General features: G+C 45.3%; 1 protein-coding gene across 5 annotated transcripts in view; it reads right to left on the bottom strand.

The window, feature by feature from the left end:
* The window catches only part of LOC126475206 (ninjurin-2-like), a 148596-nt gene that overhangs the window by 41037 nt on the left and 82265 nt on the right, over window positions 1-25294 (bottom strand). Inside the window, exon 3 of one of the 5 annotated variants that reach the window (XM_050102856.1) lies at window positions 18201-18452. The exons of the other annotated variants lie outside the window; for them this stretch is intronic. Coding sequence (XP_049958813.1) covers window positions 18255-18452 — 198 coding nt within the window. The 3' untranslated portion in view covers window positions 18201-18254. The remainder of the gene's footprint in view (window positions 1-18200; window positions 18453-25294) is intronic. 5 annotated transcript variants of the gene reach the window in all.

Consider the following 25294-nt stretch of genomic DNA (forward strand, 5'->3'; position numbering starts at 1 on the left):
TTTATTCAGTCGAATTTTCTATCTTTTATTAAACTGGAAAAGCAGGCGTTACATGAATGTCAATTTGGAAATGATCAAGACCAAATAATACAAGAGAGCGACAAATCCATGTGCAGTAATGCATTCTTGGCGTACAGTTTCTCCCGTTCATGTGGCATGATGTAATTTAAATCTATCTAGGCACCTGTAATATATCACACCTTCTGTGGCTACCACGGCTAGCTGCTATGCGGTGGACGCAGATTTGGTTCCAGGGACTGTGAGAAATATTTCCTTCGTGGGAGAACTGGTATGGGGTGCACTTTAGCCTGGTGGTGACAACTGAGGCGCTACTTGAATGAAAAATAGCGGCTACAAGGTCAAGAAAATCGACAACGGCCGGGAGAGCGCTGTGCTGACCCCACGTCCACCCATACCGCATCCAATGACGCCAGTGGCACAGGGTGACACGGTGGTCGGTCGATACCGATTGGACCATGGGGTCCAGATCGCGGAGCTTTGCTTCGCTCATTTGCCTGGCTGCGAAATAACTCTTTCTGTTTATTTTCGTGGTTTTAGATATCGTTTCCGTGTTATTTTTCCATATAAAGTGTTCTTCATTATCGATTATTCGCTTGCTTGGGCAATTTTATCTCTGCTGGTCTCATTTTCACAGTGAAAGAAATGGTGACGTAATTTGTCTTCTCCCTTATTTGAGGAATAGACCGGATGCAAAGAGAGGCGCACTCGATTCTGTATACTATATCTGTTCAATAAGTCGGTAATGCTACAAACGTTGGTGCGGACAACATTAATCCATTAAACCAATTGATCATTTTATATTTTATTAAGAAGCAGAAAGGGAAAATATTGACAAAACTCAGCCACAAGATTTCTCCCGTCAGTAGCGGCTGCAGCAGTAGGAAATGTTGCATGAGACACTTCACGCTACTTTTGTAAAATTTATACTTTCCTTGTTTTGCCACTTATCTTTTCAGATTGGTAGATCACTTGGCTGAGGATTGGTCAGTTCCTATTTTTGAATTAGGTGAAATTTGTAATTGCGTGTTTAAATTTTGCTATGTGGAAATTAAAACAAATGATCACTCGATTGCTGTGACTGACAATTCGCAATTTTTCACAAATACAACTTTTATTTATGTAAGTTTATTAGGTTGATGACTGAACAACAAAAGAAAATTAACAATAACGATGCCAGTAAAAGTCTCCTAATTGAAGCAAACAAAAGTTCACTTCTAATTTTCCACAAAAGTTCATGGTAACACACACACTTGTAAAAGTCCAGTTCAGAGACAAAAACGTAATCTTCAGCGGTCGAAGTCCACGAGGTCGCCATCAGGAGTGAGCTTGGCTTCCAGGCTGCTTCTATCCCCTAAATAGCTGTCTCCAGCCAATCAGGTTTTGGCGTGGTGATACTTCCTGGAGGCCGTGGCTCGAGCTCCCTCTGCAGAAAGTAGTGCTTGGAATGTCTGTTTCCAATATCTTGTATGTAAATAGCCGATGTTTACCATGGTGCTTTTGGTACGCCTTGGATATAGACAACCAAGTCCTCTGCGGTGTAATATGGGTTGCCGACCCTCAGGGGCTACCTTGGTTCCAGCATACCATCGGTAACTTATTTTTAGTCTTATTGACTGGGTTTCAACACTTCTAAGAGTGTCTTCATAAGAATTAAAACAATTAAAATGGTCTATAACACAGTTACAAATTTATAGGAAAAGACATTTTTATATAAAAAGTGTAAGTACTAACAATAAAAGACAGAGGCAGTACTTACATGTCACATATAAAATAATTAACAGGCCTGAAGGGCTTTAGTCACAAAATATATAAAAGGGAATGCGTGAAGGCAAGCCACTATGGGCTGCTTGTATCTGTACAGCCACAGGTTCCTCGCCCCCCCCCCCCCCCACCCCTCCCTCCCAAGCTTGTCCAGGTGAATTAATATAAGATCAGCACATGCAACTGGCAATAAAAAACGAAGACCGATAATAGCACCACATGAAACGCCTAAAATAACCGCAACTGAATGAGCTGCTTTCAAGTGTCGCAATCATGACTGTAGTGAGTGCTTGTGCAAGCAAAAGTTTGGTTTTTTTGTGTTATGGGTTATTTAGGAAATTCCTACCGAAGATCACGAAAGGATCTATGTAGCTCAGTGTCATCATGAAACGTATTACTGAAAGTCCATAGTTTCACATTCCTTCCCCCCATGTGACATTGCAGAAAAGCATGAAGTTTAAACTAGGATATTGGCGCAAAGTGTGATGATCAGAAACTGAAAGTTGACGCTTCCCTTCAAACAAACATTCCATGGAACAGAGCAACTCTGCGTCGAGCACTATTTCACTAGCATCTCTCTATATCCAAAAACCCCTCACCCCATCTTTCTTTCTTGCTATGACTATGTAGCCATAAGGGCAAACCAGCGAGAATGTAACACTATTGGTGGTACTCTGTTCGTTGTTAACAAAATATGTAAGTAACTCGTGAAAATACATGATACTGAGTCTTTGTCTAAAAACCTAATTTCGACATATTTAACGAATCGATTACACGATTTCTACGCTGTAGTGTTATTAATAATTCTGAAAATCAGCTTCAAGTAGAACAAAAGCCGGAGTTTTCGTAAGAAGGTAGTTTATGAAAGAAAACAGGTGTTCTGGAACGAGTGACACTGAAATGAATTTCCGCTATTAAGCAGTCTGGGCGCAGTTTCACATGAAATAATCAAGTATTGATGTCGAAAAGGCGACTTCAAAGTGAGGCAAGTGCTTATCTCGTGAGTGCTGTGGCTGTTCAACTTATTGCGCAAGACTAGTGATTGAGATTAGTTTTACATCTGTCTCTGACAAGTAGATGTCATGAAAAGATAAACGTTAGCGCCTGACATTTTTGTCGAGTGGAACGAAAAGAAGAATTGAATACATAAGTGCCGCACATTTTTAAGATACTAACTAGGCGTTTCGCTTTGCAGACTCCGTTTGGCGACTTTCACCCGAATTGTTTGCATTCTCCTAAACTAAATTTTCCATGGTTAAAATGAAAGTAACGATGTGTTATTTCTCTGCTACGCTTTGCCACGTCAGCATTTTGATATGCATATAGGCAGTAAGCAAAGGTGGAGAGTCCTTGAGTAGCTTTCTAATAACAGCAGTGTTCTCTCACGGACAGGGAAGCCTTGCCAGCTGTGGCAGAGGTTTGCGGGAGGTTTCCCTTTGCTTATCAGCTTAATGCCGGAACTGGAAAATACTTCCACAATACTCCATAGTTGGAAAATCCTTTACCCCATACCTAGCCAACTGCAGTATTTAGGTGAAACGAAGTTCTACAACAGCATATCCAGCTCTAATAACCAAGGAATGAAAAATTTGGAAAAAATAAAGTTGACATGGCAAAAAGAAAATACATTTGTGTTTTTTCGGACACTTTAGCGAGATAAAATTGCGAAATCAGCACCAAAGCAGGAGAAACCGTTGTGTCTCGTTTTGCTACAAGGACCAGTCACATCATTGTGACCATCGCCTATGTTCGTCGTGAACGTGCAATAACCGCTCGCAGAGGACAGGTGGCAGCACTGGCTGTGGAGGGTATGCAAAGCGTGCCAGGGAGACACGGAAAAAAGTGCAGTTTTCGTAAGGCGGAAGCGGAGCGATTTGTCTGATGTTCAAATAGGCACGATGATTGGCCAAGGGAGAAAAGTGAATGCATTTCCGAAACTCCCAAGTTTGTAAACTATTGCGTACCTCCTTGGGTAAAGTGTACCGTGCGCTATCCAAAACCGGCTGTGAGGCAATTATGGTGCACTATGGGCCATAGAAGACACAGATGATCGACGTCTGCAGAGATGTCTACCGGTGAATAGACGTGCAATTATTGAGTAACTGACCGCCCATGTCACCCAAGGGGCGACTAACAGTGTCTTCTAAACGACCGTTTAGCGAACGTTACTGCGTAACGGCCTCTGCAGCTGGCGCCAGGTTCATGCACGCAGGCTACCTGCTGTTCATCGGCGACAAAGCCTGGAACTTACTCAGAGTGCAACTGGACGTCCACTGAACGGCGACAGGTGGCATTTTCAGATTAATCATGTTTTATGCTCCATCGGACAGATAACAGTTCGCGTGTACCGCGTGAAACGTATGAAAGCAACACTGCAACAATGGTCGGAGGGGTCCAGGCCACAATAGGGTGCCTTATGGTCTGAAGAATGTTTTCGTGGCGTTCGCTGGATGATCTCGTCATTCTGGAAGACACAATGGATCAACACAAGTATGGATCTATCCTTCGGAACCACGTCCACCCTAATGCAGCTTGCTTTTCCTCGGCATGACGACATCTACCAGCAGGAAAATGCATCGTGTCACACGGCTCGCAGTGTACGTGCATGTTTCGAAGAGCACCCGAATGAGCTTACCGTACTCCCCTAGCCACCAAACGCCCCAGGTTTAAACCCACTCAAATATGTCTGGGACCACCTCGATCGGAATGTTGGCGTCATGGATCCTCAACCGAGAAACCTAGCACAGCTGGTCACAGCACTGGCGTCAGCATGGCTCCACACCCCTGTCGGTACCTTCCAGAAGCTCACTGACTCTCTTCCTGCGCGTGTCGCACTGCAAAGGTCATAATTCAGGTAGTTCACAGGAGGTCACATTAACGTGATTGGACATATATAGAAAGCCCTCCGTCAACAATGATATATGTAATAGCATTAAGCCCTGGGTGTGCTGATTGCGCACTGTTTCGTGGCCAACTTGCGAGTTACAATTTAACGAGACGTAACCAAGACAATTTTGAATACTTGGTGCAAGAAGAAATTTAGTTTTGTAATTTGGTACGTTCTGTTCTAGTATGTTTCTCCTGATTAATGTACAGGATGTCTGAAAAAGATTTATTCGATTTCGGAAGACTATGGACTTCCAATAGGATAAGGGGCTTGCGGATCTGACATTGCACCATTGACCTCCAGGGTCGCCTGACTTCACGGTAGTGACGTTTTTTTTTACGAAAAATTTAATTAGTGTGCCTCTCCTTCCAACAACTATGGATGAAAGGCGACGCTGCATAGCAACGACAGTGAGTGCATTAACTCCAGACACGCTCGCGAAAGTATGGCGCAAGTTCCACTATTGTCTGGAGGACAGCAGTCTGCCAAGCAGAGAACATATTGAAAGTTTGTCAAAGATCCACATCTACATCTACATCCATCTTCCGCAAGCCACCTGACGGTGTGTGGCGGAGGGTACATTGAGTACCTCTATCGGTTCTCCCTTCTATTCCAATCTCGTATTGTTCGTGGAAAGTAAGATTGTCGGTATGCCTCTGTGTGGGCTCTAATCTCTCTGATTTTATACTCATGGTCTCTTCGCGAGATATGCGTAGGATGGAGCGATATACTGCTTGACTCCTCGGTGAAGGTATGTTCTCGAAACTTCAACAAAAGCCCGTACCGAGCTACTGAGCGTCTGTCCTGCAGAGTCTTCCACTGGAGTTTATCATCTCCGTAACGCTTTCGCGATTACTAAATGATCCTGTAACGAAGCGCGCTGCTCTCCGTTGGATCTTCTCTACCTCTTCTATCAACCCTATCTGGTGCGGATCCCACACTGGTGAGCAATATTCAAGCAGTGGACGAACAAGCGTACTGTAATCTACTTCCTTTGTTTTCGGACTGCGTTTTCTTAGGATTCTTCCAATGAATCACAGTCTGGCATCTGCTTTACCGACGATCACCTTTATATGATCATTCCATTTTAAATCACTCCTAATGCCTAATCCCAGATAATTTATGGAATTAACTGCTTCCAGTTGTGACCTGCTATATTGTAGGTAAATGGTAAGGATCTTTCTTTCTATGTATTCGCAGCACATTACACTTGTCCACATTGAGATTCAATTGCCATTCCCTGTAGCATGCGTCAATTCGTTGCAGATCCTCCTGCATTTCAGTAAAATTTTCCATTCTTACAAACTCTCGATATACTACAGCATAATCCGCAAAAAGCCTGAGTGAACTTCCGATGTTGTCCACAAGGTCATTTATGTATATTGTGAATAGCAACGATCCTACGACATTCCCCTGCGGCACACGCGCAATCACTCTTACTTCGGAAGACTTCTCTCCATTGAGAATGACGTGCTGCGTTCTGTTATCGAGGAACTCTTCAATCCAATCACACAATTGGTCTGATAGTCCATATGCTCTTACTTTGTTCATTAAACGGCTGTGGAGAACTGTATCGAACGCCTTGCGGAAGTCAAGAAACACGGCATCTACCTGGGAACCCGTGTCTATGGCCCTCTGAGTCTCGTGGACGAATAGCGCGAGCTGGGTTTCACACGATCGTCTTTTTCTAAACCCATGCTTATTCCTACAGAGTAGATTTATAGTGTCCAGAAAAGTCATTACACTCGAACATAACACGTGTTCCAAAATTCTACAACTGATCGACGTTAGAGATACAGTACAACATGGGTCCTAAACGTAGTTAAAAAGTACTCCAAAGTTGTATATGCATGCATGTAAAAGATATTCCCTTCTAAAATTATTTTTAAAATAAAAAGTTTGTGGTCTCTAAGCACATATAAGTTTAAAATTCACGTCAAATTTCTATCTTCATTCGCGTAAAAGATGTAGTTTATGAAATCGAGTCTTTTTAAGTCACCCTGTTTGTAGTTAGTTCCGGAAATGAGTGCTGACTTGGGAAAAAGTTTCCAGAGCTATGCCCACTGTGCGTCGGTGTGGGCGCACACTGCCGGCCAGGGTGGCCGAGAGGTTCTAGGCGCTAAGTATGGAACCGCGCGACCGCTACGGTCGCAGGTTCGAATCCTGCCTCGGGCATGGATGTGTGTGATGTCCTTAAGTTAGTTACGTTTAAGTAGTTCTAAGTTCTAGGGGACTGATGACCTCAGAAGTTAAGTCACATAGCGCTCAGAGCCATTTTTTTGGACGCACACTAACAAGTAGTAAGGCCATATTTAAAACCAGACCGACGACCGAGGCATGGATTAAACTCGTGATGTTTGCCCTACGAGGCAGCAACTGCTTATGGCGGTCTCGTGACCGTGTTCATGAAGTGTTTACGCATGCACTTTATGGCAAATGACTGCAAAGTAGAGCGAATCTCGTCTGGATCCAGCATAGCAGTACACACAACCGTCAGACATATTCCCAGCAATGTGGAGCAGGACGCGTTTATGTGCATCAGCTGACACACTTGTCGCCGCTGTTACAGGCCGCTGGCTGCGACAAGAAGCAAGCAGGCGAGCTGGAAAGGCGGCGTCGCCCCACGCGGAAGCCTCCTGCCAACTGTCACGCACCGCAGTCTAAAAACAGCGACTCCTGAGGCGCGAGCGTCTGTTTTAACTTACTGACACGCACTTGTCCAGCGTATCTGGGCATGTGAACTAGAACGCTTTCTGTGTGCAAAACAGGAGCCTTAGACGCCCGGCTGACCATGTTTCTCTGATGATAATAACAAGCGCTTCATTTCACAGACGGACATACACAGTTTGACGTAAGAAGTAAAATACCCAGAAGGAGCAGAGGAAACAGAAGGAAAAACTCTTCGTTTGAGAGTATGTGTGATGTTGTTTCAGCGATTATTTATTTATCGTATGGTAATACATATACAAAGATTACAAAACTACCACACGTCAACATTTAAGCACGGCTATCCTACATAAAATAACACGAATAACAACAGCTATAGATGGATATCAAGGTCTTATCAGTCGTCGCTGTGAGGAAATCCTCGAAAGGGCCCTAGTAGGCAAGTGCGGGACATGTCGATACAACATGAGCAACTGACTGTCCTTCCGCACCACAGTCGCAGGATGGTGGTGAAGATTTGCCCCGCTTGTAGAGAGTGTCTGCACATCGCCCATGGCCCGTTCGGGTGCGGTTCAAGGTAGTCCAAATTGTCCGAGGCGGTCGAATCCAGGGGGTTTGTTCTGAATGCAACGCAACTTCGGGCGTTGTGGGGAACAGTTTTGTTGGCAGCTGCGTTTCCATTCATCGATGGGATTGAATTCAGTTTGCATGAGAGCCCTGGATGTGATGAGAGTGGGATGTCTTGATTTTAGTCTTTTTCGCTCCGCAGGGAGTACGTCGTCCATTATTGGAGGGTCAGTGATAGCAAAACCGCGTCACATTTTCGAAGAACTTGGTAGTAGGTGCACGCTTATCCACATGAAGTTGTGCCTCCTCTGGCCTGCATGCATTCCCTGATTCAGTTGGGAGGGGTCTCGTAAAGCCCTCGTATCCTCTCGCGAAGCAACCTTGTTCGCAACTGTTGCAACTGGTCGTTGATATACTGGCGGTGTGAAAGAGCTGTCGTCCTAGTTGATCCCACATATGTTCTACAGGAGACAGATCTGGGGATCTTGATGGCAATAGGAGTACCTCAACATCACACAGGGACACGTGGCACGTGTGGACGACCACTGTCCCACGGCACCACAGTGCTGTCGCATGAGAGGTAACACTTTGAGTACTCAGGACGACCGTGATACGCCGTTGTGCCGCCAGAGTTCCTTCAGTCGCTGCCAGCTGCGAACTGAAGGTATATCTGATGGCTCCCCACACCAGGAGTAAATCCGCTGTACCTCTCCTAATCACAGGAAGAAGGGACCTTTCCCCAGGTCGGCCTCATGCTTTCCGACGACGGTCATCTAACATAGTAGAGTTCCGTGATTCATCACTGACCACAGTAGGACGCCATTAACCAACAGTCTACACTTACTGCTCACTGCAACACTCCAAATGAAGCCGTTTGTGCTGCGGTGTAAACGACAATCTATGCATGAGGCCGTAATTCCCTGGTCCGTCAATGGCTCAGGACGACACGGAATGTTGAAGGGAGTCCATTACTTGTACAGATATGACAGGCGCAGATGTCAAAGGGTCTCGACGTGCCTCGTGCACAATACGGCGATCCTCCCTTGAGGAGGTCAGACGTGGTCCATCGGAACCCTGACGCCCACTATGACTGCCCAGACGTTCCCATGCAGTCCAGCATCGGATCACTGTCACGCCCGAATGCCCCACAAATACACATATAACACGATTCTATCAGCTGGCAAAATGGAGACCTGCAATGAGGGCCCTTTCAAACTCTGCCAGGAGCTGATAACGCTAACGGGCACATGTACGCGGCATCTACGAGACGACAATAATTGAACTATGTGAAAAGAGAAGGTAAATTAGTTACAAACTACGGCGTGCACACACTTTATTCAACATGTAAACGTCACTATAGATATTCTGATTTAGGTTATGACACATTCGATATGCCTGCCATCACCGAAGATGATGTGGCGCAGACGAATAGCGAAATTCCGCATGACCCGCTGAAGCGCTGGAACATCGATGCTGTCGATGACCTCCTAAATGGCTGTTTTCAGCTCAGCAATGGTTTTATAGCTATTGATACACACCTTGTCTTTAAAACAGCCCCACGATAAGGAGTCGCATGTGTTCAGATCCGGAGAATATGGCGGCCAATAGGAACCCATGCCAGTTGCCTCTGGATACCCCACAGCCAGAATGCGATCCCCAAAGTGCTCCTCCAGGACATCAGACACGCTCCTGATTCGATGGGATCGAGCTCCGCCTGCCTTGAGCCACATCTTGTCCAGATCAGGGTCACTTAGGATAATGGAGATGAAATCTTCCAAAATCTTCACGTACTGTTCGGTAGTCACCGTGCCATCAAGGAATATCGCGCCGATTATTCCGTGACTGGACATTGCACACCACACAGTCACCCGTTGAGGGTGAAGAGACTTCTTGATCGCGAAATGCGGATTCTCAGTCCCCCCAATGAGTCAATTTTGCTTATTGGCGAACCCGTCCAAATAAAAGTGGGCTTCATCGCTAAACCAAGCACATACTAATTCCCATCATGCCCCGCGGCAACAGTGCAATCTGAACGTCCTGTCGCAAACCGTTCAGAAGTTATGACGATTTTATTTCATACAGTTCAATAATTGTCATCCTGTACGTGTCCTTCACAGCCTCCACTCAGCATATGACGCTGTTCGCGCCCCGAATATATGCTCCCAGGCTTGATAACAACATTAATGCACTCTTGTGGTCGTTATACCTCTCGCAGAGATTTGCAACTCAGGCCACAAACATACCCGCCAAAAATGTTATGTGTACGACGTTACACTAAGATCCGACCACGTGTTCTGAGTGCTTCATTTACTATACGAGTAGGCAGGAAGATTAGAGGTTAACTTTCCATCACGCTGACGATAAGGCCTTTATAGACTGAGCAAAGTCTCAGATCGGAGAAGGAAATCGACAGTGTCCTTTTTCAAGGTAACCATCCCAGCATTTGCCATAAGCGATTTAGGTAAATCTAAATCTCGATGGCTGTAGGAAGATTTGAACCCTATTCTCACGAAAGCGAGTGCAGTATCTTAACACCGCGCCAGTCCAAATGTTCAAATGTGTGTGAAATCTTATGGAACTTCACTACTAAGGTCATCAGCCCCTAAGCTTACACACTACTTAACCTAAATTATCCTAAGGACAAACACACACAGCCATGCCCGAGGGAGGACTCGAACCTCCGCCGGGACCAGCCGCACAGTCCAAGACCGCAGCGCCCTAGACCGCTGAGCTAATCCCTCGCGGCCGCGCCAGTTCACCACAGCTACAGTTCTCGCAGTGTGTCTGAAAGGACAACGTTACATTACCGGACTACATGAGATGTGGTATAGTCAGGGTGTCTTCGTTCCTTATTATTTCGTATCCACTTTTTTCAGAGACAAGAATAAATACTAGAGTAACCGACGCAACCACCTTAATAGACGAACGCTTGCCGGTGCTGTAGTTTTGATTTAAAGAAGTGAAAAAAAGTTGAGTAAAGTTTCCATCGATGGCCGTTGAGAAGAGGTCATACAACGATCGCACAGAACCTATCTCCTCGGGGGGGGGGGGGGGGGGGGGGGGCGTCTCTGGCTTTGGTGCGGAAGGGCCAGGGCTCGATTCCCAGAACCTCAATTTTTTCTGCCATAGGGAAGTGCCATACAGGATCCACTCAGCATTTTTAAGGACAAATGAGGAGCTGTATGAATAAAATCATCAAATGAAAAGTTAATTTCTGGAGTAGCCCATGGAAGTGTGATAGGACTGTTACTGTTTACATCGTACATAAACGATCTAGAAGGAAGCGTCGGAAGCTTTTTAAGATTGTTCATAGATAATGCGATTGTCTGCAACAAAGTAGCAACGCCAGAAGACAGTATCGACTTTGAGCATGACGTGCAGAGGATTGATGAACGGTGCAGGCTCTGGCAGTGTCCCTGAACGTGAATAAATGAAACATAACGCGCATACATAGAAAAAGAAATCCACTACAATGTAATACTGTGCTGAGTGAGAACACAAATAACTGCAGTTCATTTCCAAAAGTGAGGTGAAGTGTAAATAACGCCAATGCAGCGCAAAGAGGAAGTACAGAAAGGTGAAAACTGCCAATGTATACGTGTAACGAAGTTTTCGATATCAGTTTTGTTAATAAAGAAGGAAAAAGCAGTAGTTTGCAAATATGTGAATAAGACGCAAAACACTAATGACCACAGAAGATGCTTTGTAAATAATATCGAATTGCGACTGGTGTAAAATTCTCTTTAATTAATTGCAGCAAGCTTATGACGAAGAAATCAGTGCTAATTGATACTTCAACACACTTGCAAGTATAGCGGAAAGATCTTCTTATTATGTTAATTTTATCATAATCGATCCTGTACATTATCAACTTATATTTCTAGACTTCAGCAAAGCATATGACAGCATAGTGAGAGAGGAGATGAGGAGGATATGGCAGAGTGTGCGATATCGGACAAGCTGATAAAGCGAACTAAAATTTTTGTGATCGAATCAAAGTGTAGAGTGAAAGTACAGGGGGAGTTCTCACAAACATTTGAGATAAAAACAGGATTGAGACAGGGGGGAAATAATCACCAACCCTGTTCGGTTTGGGATTCAACAACACCCTGAGCAGAGTAACACAAGAAGTGCAAGAGTCACCGTAAGGAAAAAGATAAACTTCTTTGGCTTTTGCGAATGACATTCTGGTGATAGGAAAGAGCATGGAAGACCTGGTGAAAATGGGAACTGTACATATGGAGGAAGCTGAGGCAGCAGGTCTAAGTACAAAACAAAGTTCACGGTAATCGGAAGAAGAGGTCAGTTAGCACAAAACCATCTAACAATCAGGAACCTAACAATACAGAAGACAGACGCTTTCACGTACCTCGGTGTCAGTATCAACCAACAAAACCTCATAGAACAAGAGGAGGTAACGAGAATTCAAGCTGGGGTAAGATGTGTAGGAGCTGTACATAACATCGTAAGATCCAAGTTACTATCCAGGCATGCAAAAATAAAAATAAGAATATATCAGACCATATCAGGCCACCATCAAACCAGTAGTGTGCTAGTGTGCTACGCAAGGCAGACATGGTTCCTTTCAAATAAAAAAATCACTTTTGAAAATAAAATACTGAGAAACCACTGAAAGAAAATGAAGCAGTGGAGGCCGGCCGGTGTGGCCGTGCGGTTCTAGGCGCTTCAGTCTGGAACCGCGTGACCGCTACGGTCGCAGGTTCGAATCCTGCTTCAGGCATGGATGTGTGTGATGTCCTTAGGTCAATTAGGTTCAAGTAGTTCTAAGTTCTAGGGGACTGATGACCACAGATGTTAAGTCCCATAGTGCTCAGAGCCATTTGAACCATTTTTTTGAAGCAGTGGAGAATAAAGAAAAACAGAGAGATAACTCAGCCAATTACACACACTACATGACATCGTAGCGCGTGTGAATCTTAAAAGGCTCAGGTGGCACAGACGTGAGAGGAGGAGAGGAGAGAACCCGGTAATAAAGGCAGTAATGGATGGAAAAGCCAAAGGATGGAGACTATTAAGAAGGCCGAGAACGAGATGGAAGGATAATTGCATGGGAGATACGCAGATACTAGGTCTGGAAGATGAAGATGCGGCTGACAGGAAGGTGTGGAAAGCTGGAATGAGTGAGGCCAAGGACTGGCTGTGGTTGTATGACCAGTGTAAGTCAAGTAACTAAATAAGAAAATTATCATATGATCATCAGTAAGTCACTCACACCAGTCGTGGCCTTTACTCTTCCCCATAATGACAAGAAATGCACTGGCTCTCAGTATGATTCTTGCTAAGCCGTCTTAAAACAGTCCGCCTCCGTAGCTGAGTGCTCAGCATGTCTCACTGCTAGGTGGTGGACCTACGTTCGAATCCCGGTACTGATAGCGATTTTTCCTTGGCGGGAGGACTGGTATGGGGTACACTCAGCCTTGTGATGCCAATTGTGGAGCCATTTGAGTGAGAAGTAGCGGCTCCAACGTCAAGAAAGAATGGAGAGCGGTGTGCTTATCCCATGCCGCTTCATACCTACCGGTCGGTAGGTCTAGATTGGCCCGTCTAGACCAGAACACCGAACCTGCTTTCTTAAAATACCACACTGGTCACCTTGGAGCGCTGTAGATGGTGTACAATTGGTATCAGATGGCTATGTGACACCCCACCACCGATGTAAGTTATGGCAGTGAAGTGGCGTTTCTTTTCCAGTCGGGTGCATGGGATCAGCGCAGTAAGATTGGTCGATGTGCAAACTTGACAGAACGACAGAGTGGAGACGTCACCTTCGGAGGTGTCATGACCAAACGTGAAAAAATTGCCCGAATTTTAGTGTGTTAGGTGAATTGTCCAACGTGTGTACAAGGGATGGTGTGCCACTCGTAATGACGTAGCACGACGTAGGAACAGTAGTCGTAAAAAATCTTAACTGACAGGGACCAGAGGTAGGTGTCACGCCTTTTGAAAGACAATCAGTTTCAAATCCGACAATAATTGCTGCTTTCAACCAGATTCGTAGCGAACATTGCGAATGGAATTGCATGCCACAGACATCTGGTACCTGGCAAAAAGGTAGTTCTCACAGCGTCCTGTAAAGCTGCACAGCTTCAGCGGACCAAACAACACAGAACCTGGGCAGTAATCTGACTGCAGGCGCGTAGTGTGATCTGACCAATCCGATTTTCCCTCTTTTTCAGTTTATCTAAGGCGTCGAGTGCACGGACGGTTCTATGAGGCATTTAAGCAGCACTACGTTGAGGATGTTGGTTGGTTGATTTGGGGAAGGGGACCACACAGTGAGGTCATCAGTTCCAAAGGATGTAGTTCAGGCCGGAAGCGGCTATGGGATCTTTTGAGGGTTGCTTGAATACCACGACTTGGACTCACTCAGTCAGATTACCGTGAACATGAACACGACGTATACTTTAACATTCTTGGCGATCAATTATTGACCTTCCTTTTACAGCTTCGTGATGAGTATGCTGTGGACACTCCCGTTTTCCAAGATGACAACAGCAGTATTCACAGAATGCACTCATGCGTTCTTTGATCTGCTGTACGTTGGGGTATTTCAATGCACATCAATTGGCCTGTTGTATCAGCTGATCTTAATCCCACACAAAATGTCTTGGATTATTTTGAACAGTGGGCGAAACGTAACAATTAACATTCCCACATCTAATCTCTAATGAGTGGTTTCTGCTGGATACGGAATAGGCGAGAAAACTTGTGTGCTGCATTCCTTGACGAATTGAGAACCTGTCAAGGCTAGAGGTGGTGTTGAGCGGTATTGGCTTCAGGTCTCCTGGCGGTGACTTATGTTTTGTACCGTATGTTTATGCTGTTTGTCGAGAGGCACCAAGCACCATATTAACTAGGACTCTCCGTTTAAGATGATATGCTGTGCCCTATCAGTCTATAAAACTACAAACGAATTACTCATCTTTCCAGACACCTCAAGTGATGGTTTCATCACTGTCTCTACAACCCGGAAGATCAACGCGAAGTAAACACCGGCCGTGAAAGCCATCATCGTACACTGAGATGACAACGGTCATGTGATACCTCCTAATATCGTGTCGGCTCTCCTCTTGACTAAGGAGTACAGCAACTCGGCGTTAAATGAACTCAACAAATCATTGGAAGTCTCCTGCAGGAATATCGAGCCATGCTACCCCTACAGTCATAGATAATAGCGAAACTGTTGCCGGTGCAGGTTTTTGTGCACGATTATGTCCCGTAAATATTCGATGAGATTCATGTCGAGCGGTCTTGGTGGCCAAATGAATCGCTCGAACTGTCCGGAATGTTCTTCACACCAGTTGCGAATATGCAATGATGGAGACAGTGGCTGTTATTTGAAGACAAATGTTGATGGTGTTAAGACAGCAACCAGCCACAAATTTACTTTCAGTTCCATTATTCACAGGGTACCGTTACTGGTTTCGAATCGTCGTGATTCATGTTCAGACGGTTTACACGCTTTCCTTATGACATGTGGTGTGTTTTTTTATATATTAATTGTCCTAAAATATAAATAACACATTATTATAAGGACATATTTATATATATTATAATTATGTTATAATATAATTTATATATATATTAATTATGTATTATTTGTATTTTAGGACAATTAATCTGTAAACAACACACCACATGTCATAAGGAAAACATGTAAACCGTCTGTGATGAATCACAACGATTCAAAACCGGTAACGGTACCCTTTGAATAAAGGAACTGAAAGTAAATTTGTGGCTGGTTGCTGTCCTAACATCATTAACAGTTGCGAATAACTGTGGTGCGGTCGATGACCATGTAGTCTGGTCCCTTTAAACATCAAACCGACCGACCACCCAACCGCACTGCCCCAATTGATATTTTCGCAGTACGTCCCACCTTGATTTCTGCAGTTATTTCACGCAGTGTTTCTTGTCTCTTAGCACCGGCAACTCTATGCAAACGCCGCTGCTCTCGGTCGTTAAGTGAAAGCCATCGGCCAGCCACTGCATCGTTCATGGTGAGAGGTAATGCCTGAAATTTGGTATTCTCGGCACACTCTTAAACAGTAAATCTCGGAGTATTTACACTCCTGGAAATTGAAATAAGAACACCGTGAATTCATTGTCCCAGGAAGGGGAAACTTTATTGACACATTCCTGGGGTCAGATACATCACATGATCACACTGACAGAACCACAGGCACATAGACACAGGCAACAGAGCATGCACAATGTCGGCACTAGTACAGTGTATATCCACCTTTCGCAGCAATGCAGGCTGCTATTCTCCCATGGAGACGATCGTAGAGATGCTGGATGTAGTCCTGTGGAACGGCTTGCCATGCCATTTCCACCTGGCGCCTCAGTTGGACCAGCGTTCGTGCTGGACTTGCAGACCGCGTGAGACGACGCTTCATCCAGTCCCAAACATGCTCAATGGGGGACAGATCCAGAGATCTTGCTGGCCAGGGTAGTTGACGTGCAACTTCTAGAGCACGTTGGGTGGCACGGGATACATGCGGACGTGCATTGTCCTGTTGGAACAGCAAGTCCCCTTGCCAGTCTAGGAATGGTAGAACGATGGGTTCGATGACGGTTTGGATGTACCGTGCACTATTCAGTGTCCCCTCGACGATCACCAGTGGTGTACGGCCAGTGTAGGAGATCGCTCCCCACACCATGATGCCGGGTGTTGGCCCTGTGTGCCTCGGTCGTATGCAGTCCTGATTGTGGCGCTTACCTGCACGGCGCCAAACACGCATACGACCATCATTGGCACCAAGGCAGAAGCGACTCTCATTGCTGAAGACGACACGTCTCCATTCGTCCCTCCATTCACGCCTGTCGCGACACCACTGGAGGCGGGCTGCACGATGTTGGGGCGTGAGCGGAAGACGGCCTAACGGTGTGCGGGACCGTAGCCCAGCTTCATGGAGACGGTTGCGAATGGTCCTCGCCGATACCCCAGGAGCAACAGTGTCCCTAATTTGCTGGGAAGTGGCGGTGCGGTCCCCTACGGCACTGCGTAGGATCCTACGGTCTTGGCGTGCATCCGTGCGTCGCTGCGGTTCGGTCCCAGGTCGACGGGCACGTGCACCTTCCGCCGACCACTGGCGACAACATCGATGTACTGTGGAGACCTCACGTCCCACGTGTTGAGCAATTCGGCGGTACGTCCACCCGGCCTCCCGCATGCCCAGGTCGACGGGCACGTGCACCTTCCGCCGACCACTGGTGGTCCCCCATTGAGCATGTTTGGGACTGGATGAAGCGTCGTCTCACGCGGTCTGCACGTCCAGCACGAACGCTGGTGCAACTGAGGCGCCAGGTGGAAATGGCATGGCAAGCCGTTCCACATGACTACATCCAGCATCTCTACGATCGTCTCCATGGGAGACGCCCTCGCTCAAAGTCCGTCAACTGCACATACGGTTCACGTCCACGCTGTCGCGGCATGCTACCGGTGTTAAAGACTGCGATGGAGCTCCGTATGCCACGGCAAACTGGCTGACACTGACGGCGGCGGTGCACAAATGCTGCGCAGCTAGCGCCATTCGACGGCCAACACCGCGGTTCCTGGTGTGTCCGCTGCGCCGTGCGTGTGATCATTGCTTGTACAGCCCTCTCGCAGTGTCCGGAGCAAGTATGGTGGGTCTGACACACCGGTGTCAATGTGTTCTTTTTTCCATTTCCAGGAGTGTAATACCCTACGGCAGTGGTTCCCAACAGGTGGTCCGCGGATCCCCTGGGGTCCGCGAGCTATGCCAGAGGGGTCCGCAAGATGCTATTAGAGTAGAAAATATATTAAATATATTTCGTATGATAATAGATTTTTTTGTTTTGGCCGCTCAATATTTTTTCAATAATGAATATGTCAATATTTTTTTCGAAGTATCAAAAATAGAAAACGTATAAACAGACTGTTAATTTGGCTTTTTTAGGTACCTGATACTGTGATATGAAAAGGTACCAATCATGCTCGATGAGGGAGTCCTCGAGAAAATTTTGGTGGGAACCTGTGCCCTACAGATTTCTTAAATGGAATATCCCATGTGTCTAGCTCCAACTACCATTCCGCGTTCAAAGTCTGTTAACTCCCGTAGTGCGACCATAATAACGACGAAACCTTTTCAATATATCATCTGAGTACAAATGACAGCTCCGCTAATGCATTGCCCTTTAATACTTGGTGTACGCGATACTACCGCCATCTGTATATGAACGTATCTATATTCCAGACTTTTGTGACCCCAGTGTGTTACCGTTAGTTCTATCCCCGACCAGTTCGTCTTACCTGCGACCGACAGCGGTGTGGCGGGGAAGTGCACGTGTGTGCCGCTGCGGGCAGCTAGGCGAGGTCGGTGCCCTTGAGGAAGTGCCCGAGACTGGGGTCAAAGGCGGAGATGAGCAGGTTGAGCGCGGTGACGACGACGGAGAGGGCGAGCGCGACGTAGTTGATGACGAGCGCCGAGGCGCGGTAGCTCTGCTGGTGCAGGCGGCAGTCGCGCAGCAGGTTCAGCGACAGGAAGAGCACGCCCATCACGCCCTGCGCACCACCGCCACCCACTGCCAGGCACTCCGCCAGCCACGCGCTACAGCTCGGCACAGCCGGCTACTAACCCAGCACACAGAAGCAAGCTCAAGCAGTAAGTCTACAAGCTGGTGCGACTCCGTGATACACATGCACCAGTGTCTGGAGTTCAACTTCCCGTCGACAGTCTTTTTCCACGGTGTACAAGGAGAGCGGTTGTACTGCTCCCGGAAACTGGAAATGTTCAGTCATATCCCATTTACCTAAGGCTGAGGCAAGACAGTCTCACTTGGGTATAAACTAATCGAATGCATCCAGACACTTATTAATGGACTTAATTGCGGAGTGATTCCACAATGTGCCTCTACGATGGCTCGAAGTCTGCTGAGAATGCTTTCAATGAGTTGTCTGACTGCCTGTGGAGGATGGCAGCCCAATTTCCTCAAGAGCCGAAACCAGAGAAGGTAGTGATGTTGAACGCTGGGATCTGGAGGGGAGTCGGCGTTCTAACTCATCCCAAAGGTGCTCCACTGAGTTAACGTCGAGACTCAGGACAGGCCAGTCCATTTGAGGAATGTTGCAGCGCAAATCACAGAGCTATAAATGATAGACTGAATAAGCCTGAAGGGCGTTGAAGACTGCGAAAGAAAGGTTCCGCCTTTGCTGAAAATGCTATGAATGACTGTTATTCTTATAATTTTAAATGATTACAAAGAATACGCATGTTCTAGTTCCTTACCGCTGATTAGCATTCGAAGTCTTGCCGCAACAGGCCGGGTGTTGGGAACGTCTCCGTAATCAACGAAATAGTGGCGGCGCGTACTGCCAAGCCGTGTCTCAGAAGATATTCCAGGTTTTTGACTGAACAGTTTCAAGTTAAGAATGAAAATACTGTATCATAATGTATGCCTGGATTTGAGCTGTCATCCGACGTGCCTTGACAATTGCGCAAGAGGACGGGGTGGAACTCAGTCACGACTATTCGAATGAACTAAGGCGTTATTAGTCTGGGCTAATCCAAGAACCCCACAGAAAACTTCCAGTCAAGATTTAAATCCCAGTCCTCCGACTATCAGTGCAGTGTCTTAACTGCTGTGCCACTTCATGCTCTTCAGCTTTACTTAAACGCAACGATGGATATAAAACTGAAAACGAGATTATATGGTTAAGAAGAAATTTACTGTCGAGAAACAAACAGTTAACAGTTGTACACCTCAGCGAGTCTGTCAACTCACAGAGGCTCTTCGTTCTCTCCTCGATAAAAAAATGTTGACATTTTCAAAAGAAAGCCTAATATTGTGAAAACCCTAGTACGATGTTTTGTGCTAAAATGATCCAAAGGAGAACAGTAACATATATTTAAAATTAATGAAAACTACATAACCGTTTGTGTGGCAGATTATATGTAGGTCAGTTAGGCAGAGCTATAAATACTAGCCTGACTATGTATGAAAGGCGTTGAAGACTGAAAAAGGAAGATTCCATCTTTGCTGAAAATGCGCTTAATGACTGTCATTCTTATAATATTAAAGTCCGCCCCCGGTAGCTGAATGGTCAGCGTGACGGATTGTCTATCGTCTGGGCTCGTGTTCGATTCCCGGCAGGGTCGGGGAATTTTCTCCCCCCAAGGACTGGGTGTTGTGCTGTCCTCATCATCATCCTATCATCCTCATCGACTGCAGGTCGCCGAAGTGGCGCCAAATTGAAAGACCGGCACCCAGCAAACGGTCTGCCCGACGGCCCAAGCCATGCGATTACACACATTACATAATATTAAATGTGATGTTCTCCATAGAAGAACTAAAAGCAGAAAACTAACATTATTCGAAATTCTGGCCACTAATAATCACCAGTCAAAAAATCCTGACCTGGTCCTTAATGACGAAACACTGTTCCACTAATCACACTTACTAAAGTAGCAGCGGCCAGTTATTATTTCTCTCGCCATTAATACGCTTGTGCCAACAGTTGCCCAACCACACCCCATATACTCCTTTCTTCTTTCTAAGAGGTGACCGAGACGTGTAACCAATGGCACCCCATACCATCACCCCGGGTGATAAGCCAGTATGGCGATGACGAATACACGCTTCCAATGTGCGTTCACCGCGATGTCGCCAAACACGAATGCGACCATCATGATGCTGTAAACAGAACCTAAATTCATCAGAAAAAAAAATGACGTTTTGCCATTCGTGCACCCGGGTTCGTCGTCGAGTACACAATCGCAGGCGCTCCTGTCTGTGATGCAGCGTCAAGGGTAACCGCAGCCATGGTCTCCGAGCTGATAGTCCATGCTGCTGCAAACGTCGTCGAACTGTTCGTGCAGATGGTTGTTGTCTTGCAAACGTCCCTATCTGTTGACTCAGGGATCGAGACGTGGCTGCACGATTCGTTACAGCCATGCGGATAAGATGCCTGTCATCTCGACTGCTAGTGATACGAGGCCGTTGGGATCCAGCACAGCGTTCCGTATTACCCTCCTGAACCCACCAATTCCATATTCTACAAGCAGTCATTGGATCTCGACCAACGCGAGCAGTAACGTCGCGATACGATAAACCGCAATTACGATAGGCTACAATCCGACCTTTATCAAACTCGGAAAAGTGATGGTACGCATTTCTCCTCCTTACACGAGGCATCACAACAACGTTTCACCAGGCAACGCCGGTCAACTGCTGTTTGTGTATGAGAAATCGGTTGGAAACTTTCCTCATGTCAGCACGTTGTAGGTGTCGCCACCGGCGCCAACCTTGTGTGAATGGTCTGAAAAGCTAATCACTTGCATATGCGTCCTGTCGGTTAAATTTCGCGTCTGTAGCACGTCATCTTCGTGGTGTAGCAATTTTAATGGCTAGTAGTGTAGTAAACAAGAAAACTTCCATAGGGATGGTAGTTGTAGCATCATCCCGGTACCTGCACGCTAAATTTTCTCTTTCTGTGATGAAAATTCGTTTAATAGGAAGCGTCTCGTTTCATTAATTTATGCCACTGACGTCGCCCACTTGTAGGTACGACTGTAACCACTATTACCCTTTATTATCGACGGGAAGTTGAACTGTAAGAGGAAACGTCATCTATGCGTGCAATTAAGCTCCATGCTTACCCTCTGCCGCAACGTAACAATCACGTAACTCATCTTTCAGACTGCTGCTCTAACAACTAGGGGGAAAAAAATTACAAGCGCGTAGCTACTGAAAAGCAGTTTCCCTCTACCATGAAAAACGAAGGGTAAAACTGTGCTCAACATCTCTCCGACATCAAAATATTTGAAGGAAGTACATATAACTTAAAGATATGAACTCACAAATTTCAGTAACAAGAAACGCAGCTCCCAACGCGTTATTCGCTACCTTAACTTTCCCTTTCGCTGACGGGTTTCTAACATCTTTTCAGTTTATTTTTGTCATACTGTGTGTGGTATTTATTACTGATTACACGAACTGTCATTAAACCCTACGCCAGTTTAATAGTCCACTAACACGAGGCTTTGCAAGAAAAAATTGACATTCAGGTAAACCATTAATAATTGATTTTGCTGTCATATGGGCCAGCGATAATTCTTTTTCATCTCCATAGTCTGTGTAAAACTGCTAAGCGAAACAATCTGTTGAAAATGTTATTTTGACCATTTTAGATTGTTTAGGTCACAAAACAATACAAGAAAATTATCGATGGCAGTTGCTTTTTTACTAACGTCAGCAATACGTCACGAGAGTTTACTCTCTCATTTTGAGGTTGCAGTTTTTTGATGCATGCAGTTAGTCGTGTGTGGTAGACTTATTTAAGCAATGAAACTGCTGTTGTGTCTATCATGTTGTTCAGAAATGCCACTGATGTAGAGTAATGTGATAAAGTCACGAAGATTTTCAGTAAGCTGCACACAATATGTAGTTACGACGTACAAACTTCTGTAACACACAAACAAATAACTTCTTATGTTATTTTGTAGGCTACTCTGAGAAACCAGAAAAAAACTGAAATCCGTGAATCTGGGTGGTCGAACATATTAAGCAGTACCACGTAACAAAACAAGATAAATTAGCCAAGGCGAGCTGATGGTCATTAATGACGGACAGAAAACCGTGCAACCTAGTATCTGGTTGTTAGAGAGAATTCTGGTAGGATATTCGTCCCACAAGTCTACAAAAATATCTGTGATTCTAGCTGCCTCTCTTTGGAGTCATTGCAGACCATGCCACGTAGAACGGTTTTCCAAAGCAACACATTCGCCCACTAGTAATTCACGTCCAGACGTCTATTGTCTGTGGGAATATTACACTGAAGAGCCAAAGAAACTGGTAGACCTGCCTAATATCGTGCAGGGCTCCCGCGAGCACGCAGAAGTGCCGCAACACGACATGACATGGACTCGACTAACGTCTGAAGTAGTGCTGGAGGGAAATGACACCATGAATCTTGCTGGGCTGTCCATGAATCGGTAAGAGTACGAGGCAGAATTTTGAAGTGTGTGTTCAAGACAAAATTTTCAAAATTTCCCTCTAAATCTATAAATGCTATAAACGTTGATTCGTCTTCGGTTTATCTTCTAAGATAAGTCCTACTATCGCACCTGTATTACGTGTTCCTAAAATTCTTCGGAATCCGGATTGATCTCTCCAGAGGTCTCATGACACCAGTTTCTCCATTCAATTGTACATAATTTGTGTCAGTATTTTGCAGCCTGGTATCTGAATCTCATAGTTCTGTAATATTTACGTCTGTCAGCACCTGCCTTCTCAGGAACTGGAATTATAATATTCTGCTTGACGTCGGAGACTATTTCGCCTGTCTCGTACCAGGTGAAGAATTTTTGTCATGATATGTTCTCCCAACGGTCTAATTCTAAAGTTATGTCGGTTAGTTCGGGCACCTTTTTCGGTCTTCCAGCATGCTATGATATTCTTCTCGCACCATCAAATCTCCTGTATATAACGATCGACGCACAGCACGCTACCACACGTCGATTGATTCGTGCTTTTGATCTCTACGTTTCCACCCGGCTGAATATCACTAAGTCCCGTAATACGTAAGTACAGAGTTAGATGGCACAAATGGCTTTTAACCCACCTTACACCCGATCAGAAATCAGATTTTAACCCGTACGCCCGTCAACGACCGTATACAAAGATATCTTAGCTTTATAGTTGTGACAATGTGTCAATATTCCAGCGGGTATCAGGATTGTTATCTTTGTTTCTCGGCTTGCTCTTTGCAGATCAACATATGTCAATCTCGTAACCTTAGATAACGAGGTCCCATTAAGAACCGAATGATCTTAGCTTGTAAGCTAGCAGGACACTTTGCAGAAATGACTGTAAATTCCACTTTATTTTTTTGCATTGTTGATGACTATAACATTTAATGCACAGTTTATCACCTGAAAGACACAATGGTAACTTTCCTCCTGATTACATGCAATGTTGTCAACGTGTTTCATACCAAATAAAATAAGTCGTCTTCAGAGACTACTGCTGCATAAACAAACAATACCAGCATAAGAGATCCGTTGTTGTTGTTTTGATCTTCAGTCCTGAGATTAGTTTGATGCAGCTCTCCATGCTACTCTATCCTGTGCAAGCTTCTTCATCTCCCAGTACTTACTGCAACCTACATCCTTCTGAATCTGCTTAGTGTATTCATCTCTTGGTCTCCCTCTACGATTTTTACCCTCCACGCTGCCCTCCAATGCTAAATTTGTGATCCCTGATGCCTCAGAACATGTCCTACCAACCGGTCCCTTCTTCTTGTCAAGTTGTGCCACAAACTCCTCTTCTCCCCAATTCTATTCAATACATCCTCATTAGTTATGTGATCTACCCATCTAATCTTCAGTATTCTTCTGTAGCACCACATTTCGAAAGTTTCTATTCTCTTCTTGTCCAAACTATTTATCGTCCATGTTTCACTTCCATACATGGCTACACTCCATACAAATACTTTCAGAAACGACATTCTAACCAAATGACGCACTTCCATGACAACGCCTGAGAGCTTCATATTGCAGTGAATGTGGTATGACAGATCACGAGGACAACGTACACTGTAGTTGTCTGCCGGCTGAAGCATTTAGTGGAATGAGTGATGAGTTTTAGCCAGAAGTGTCGTCGTCAACAAAAAGAGAAAAGTAATGAGACTGACAATACTACGGGAGAACTGGCCACGCTGTGTTGCTCTATTTGAGTAAACCAGTGTGTTCATCCCTTCCAGATGCTGAATCCGAATTTCAGCTCAGTACAGCCATCACGTAATTTTTGTGGGGACCCTCAGTGTGTATTAAGAAAATGGAACAGCGTAATTTAAAGCAACGTTATGCCATGTTTTTGTTAAACTTGGGGAAACTGCGAGTATGAATTTTGAGAAGTTGATGCTGGCCTATGATTCTTTATCAAGAGAACAAATTTTTCGCTGGCACAAATCATTCTTGGAAAGCCGAGAACACGTTAAACATCGTTCCGAGAGACCTTCAACTTCATAAACCGACGAAAACGTTGAAAGTGCGCATGCTCTTGTGAAATCATATCGACGTTTAACAATAAGGATGATGGGTGATCTGTTAAACACTTTCGCCGTACATCAAATTTTGACCGAAGATTTGCACATGCGGAAGGTTCGTGCCAAAATGGTGCCGAAAAGGACAGTCGAAGAAAGGTGTGTGTTGATTTTCTTAAGACGATTGCCAATGATCTCGAATGGTTCAGTCGTGTGATAACAGGTGATGAATCCCGTATTTTTTTAGTACGATCCTGAGACAAAGCGAGGCGAAGTGAGGAGTGACGCACTGAGACACCTCCTCGACCGAAAAAAGCTCGAATGAGCTAACCAGAGATCAAAATAACGGTGATTTATATCGT

The sequence above is a fragment of the Schistocerca serialis genome, chromosome 4 (assembly GCF_023864345.2).
Source record: "Schistocerca serialis cubense isolate TAMUIC-IGC-003099 chromosome 4, iqSchSeri2.2, whole genome shotgun sequence".
Classification (NCBI taxonomy): domain Eukaryota; kingdom Metazoa; phylum Arthropoda; class Insecta; order Orthoptera; family Acrididae; genus Schistocerca; species Schistocerca serialis.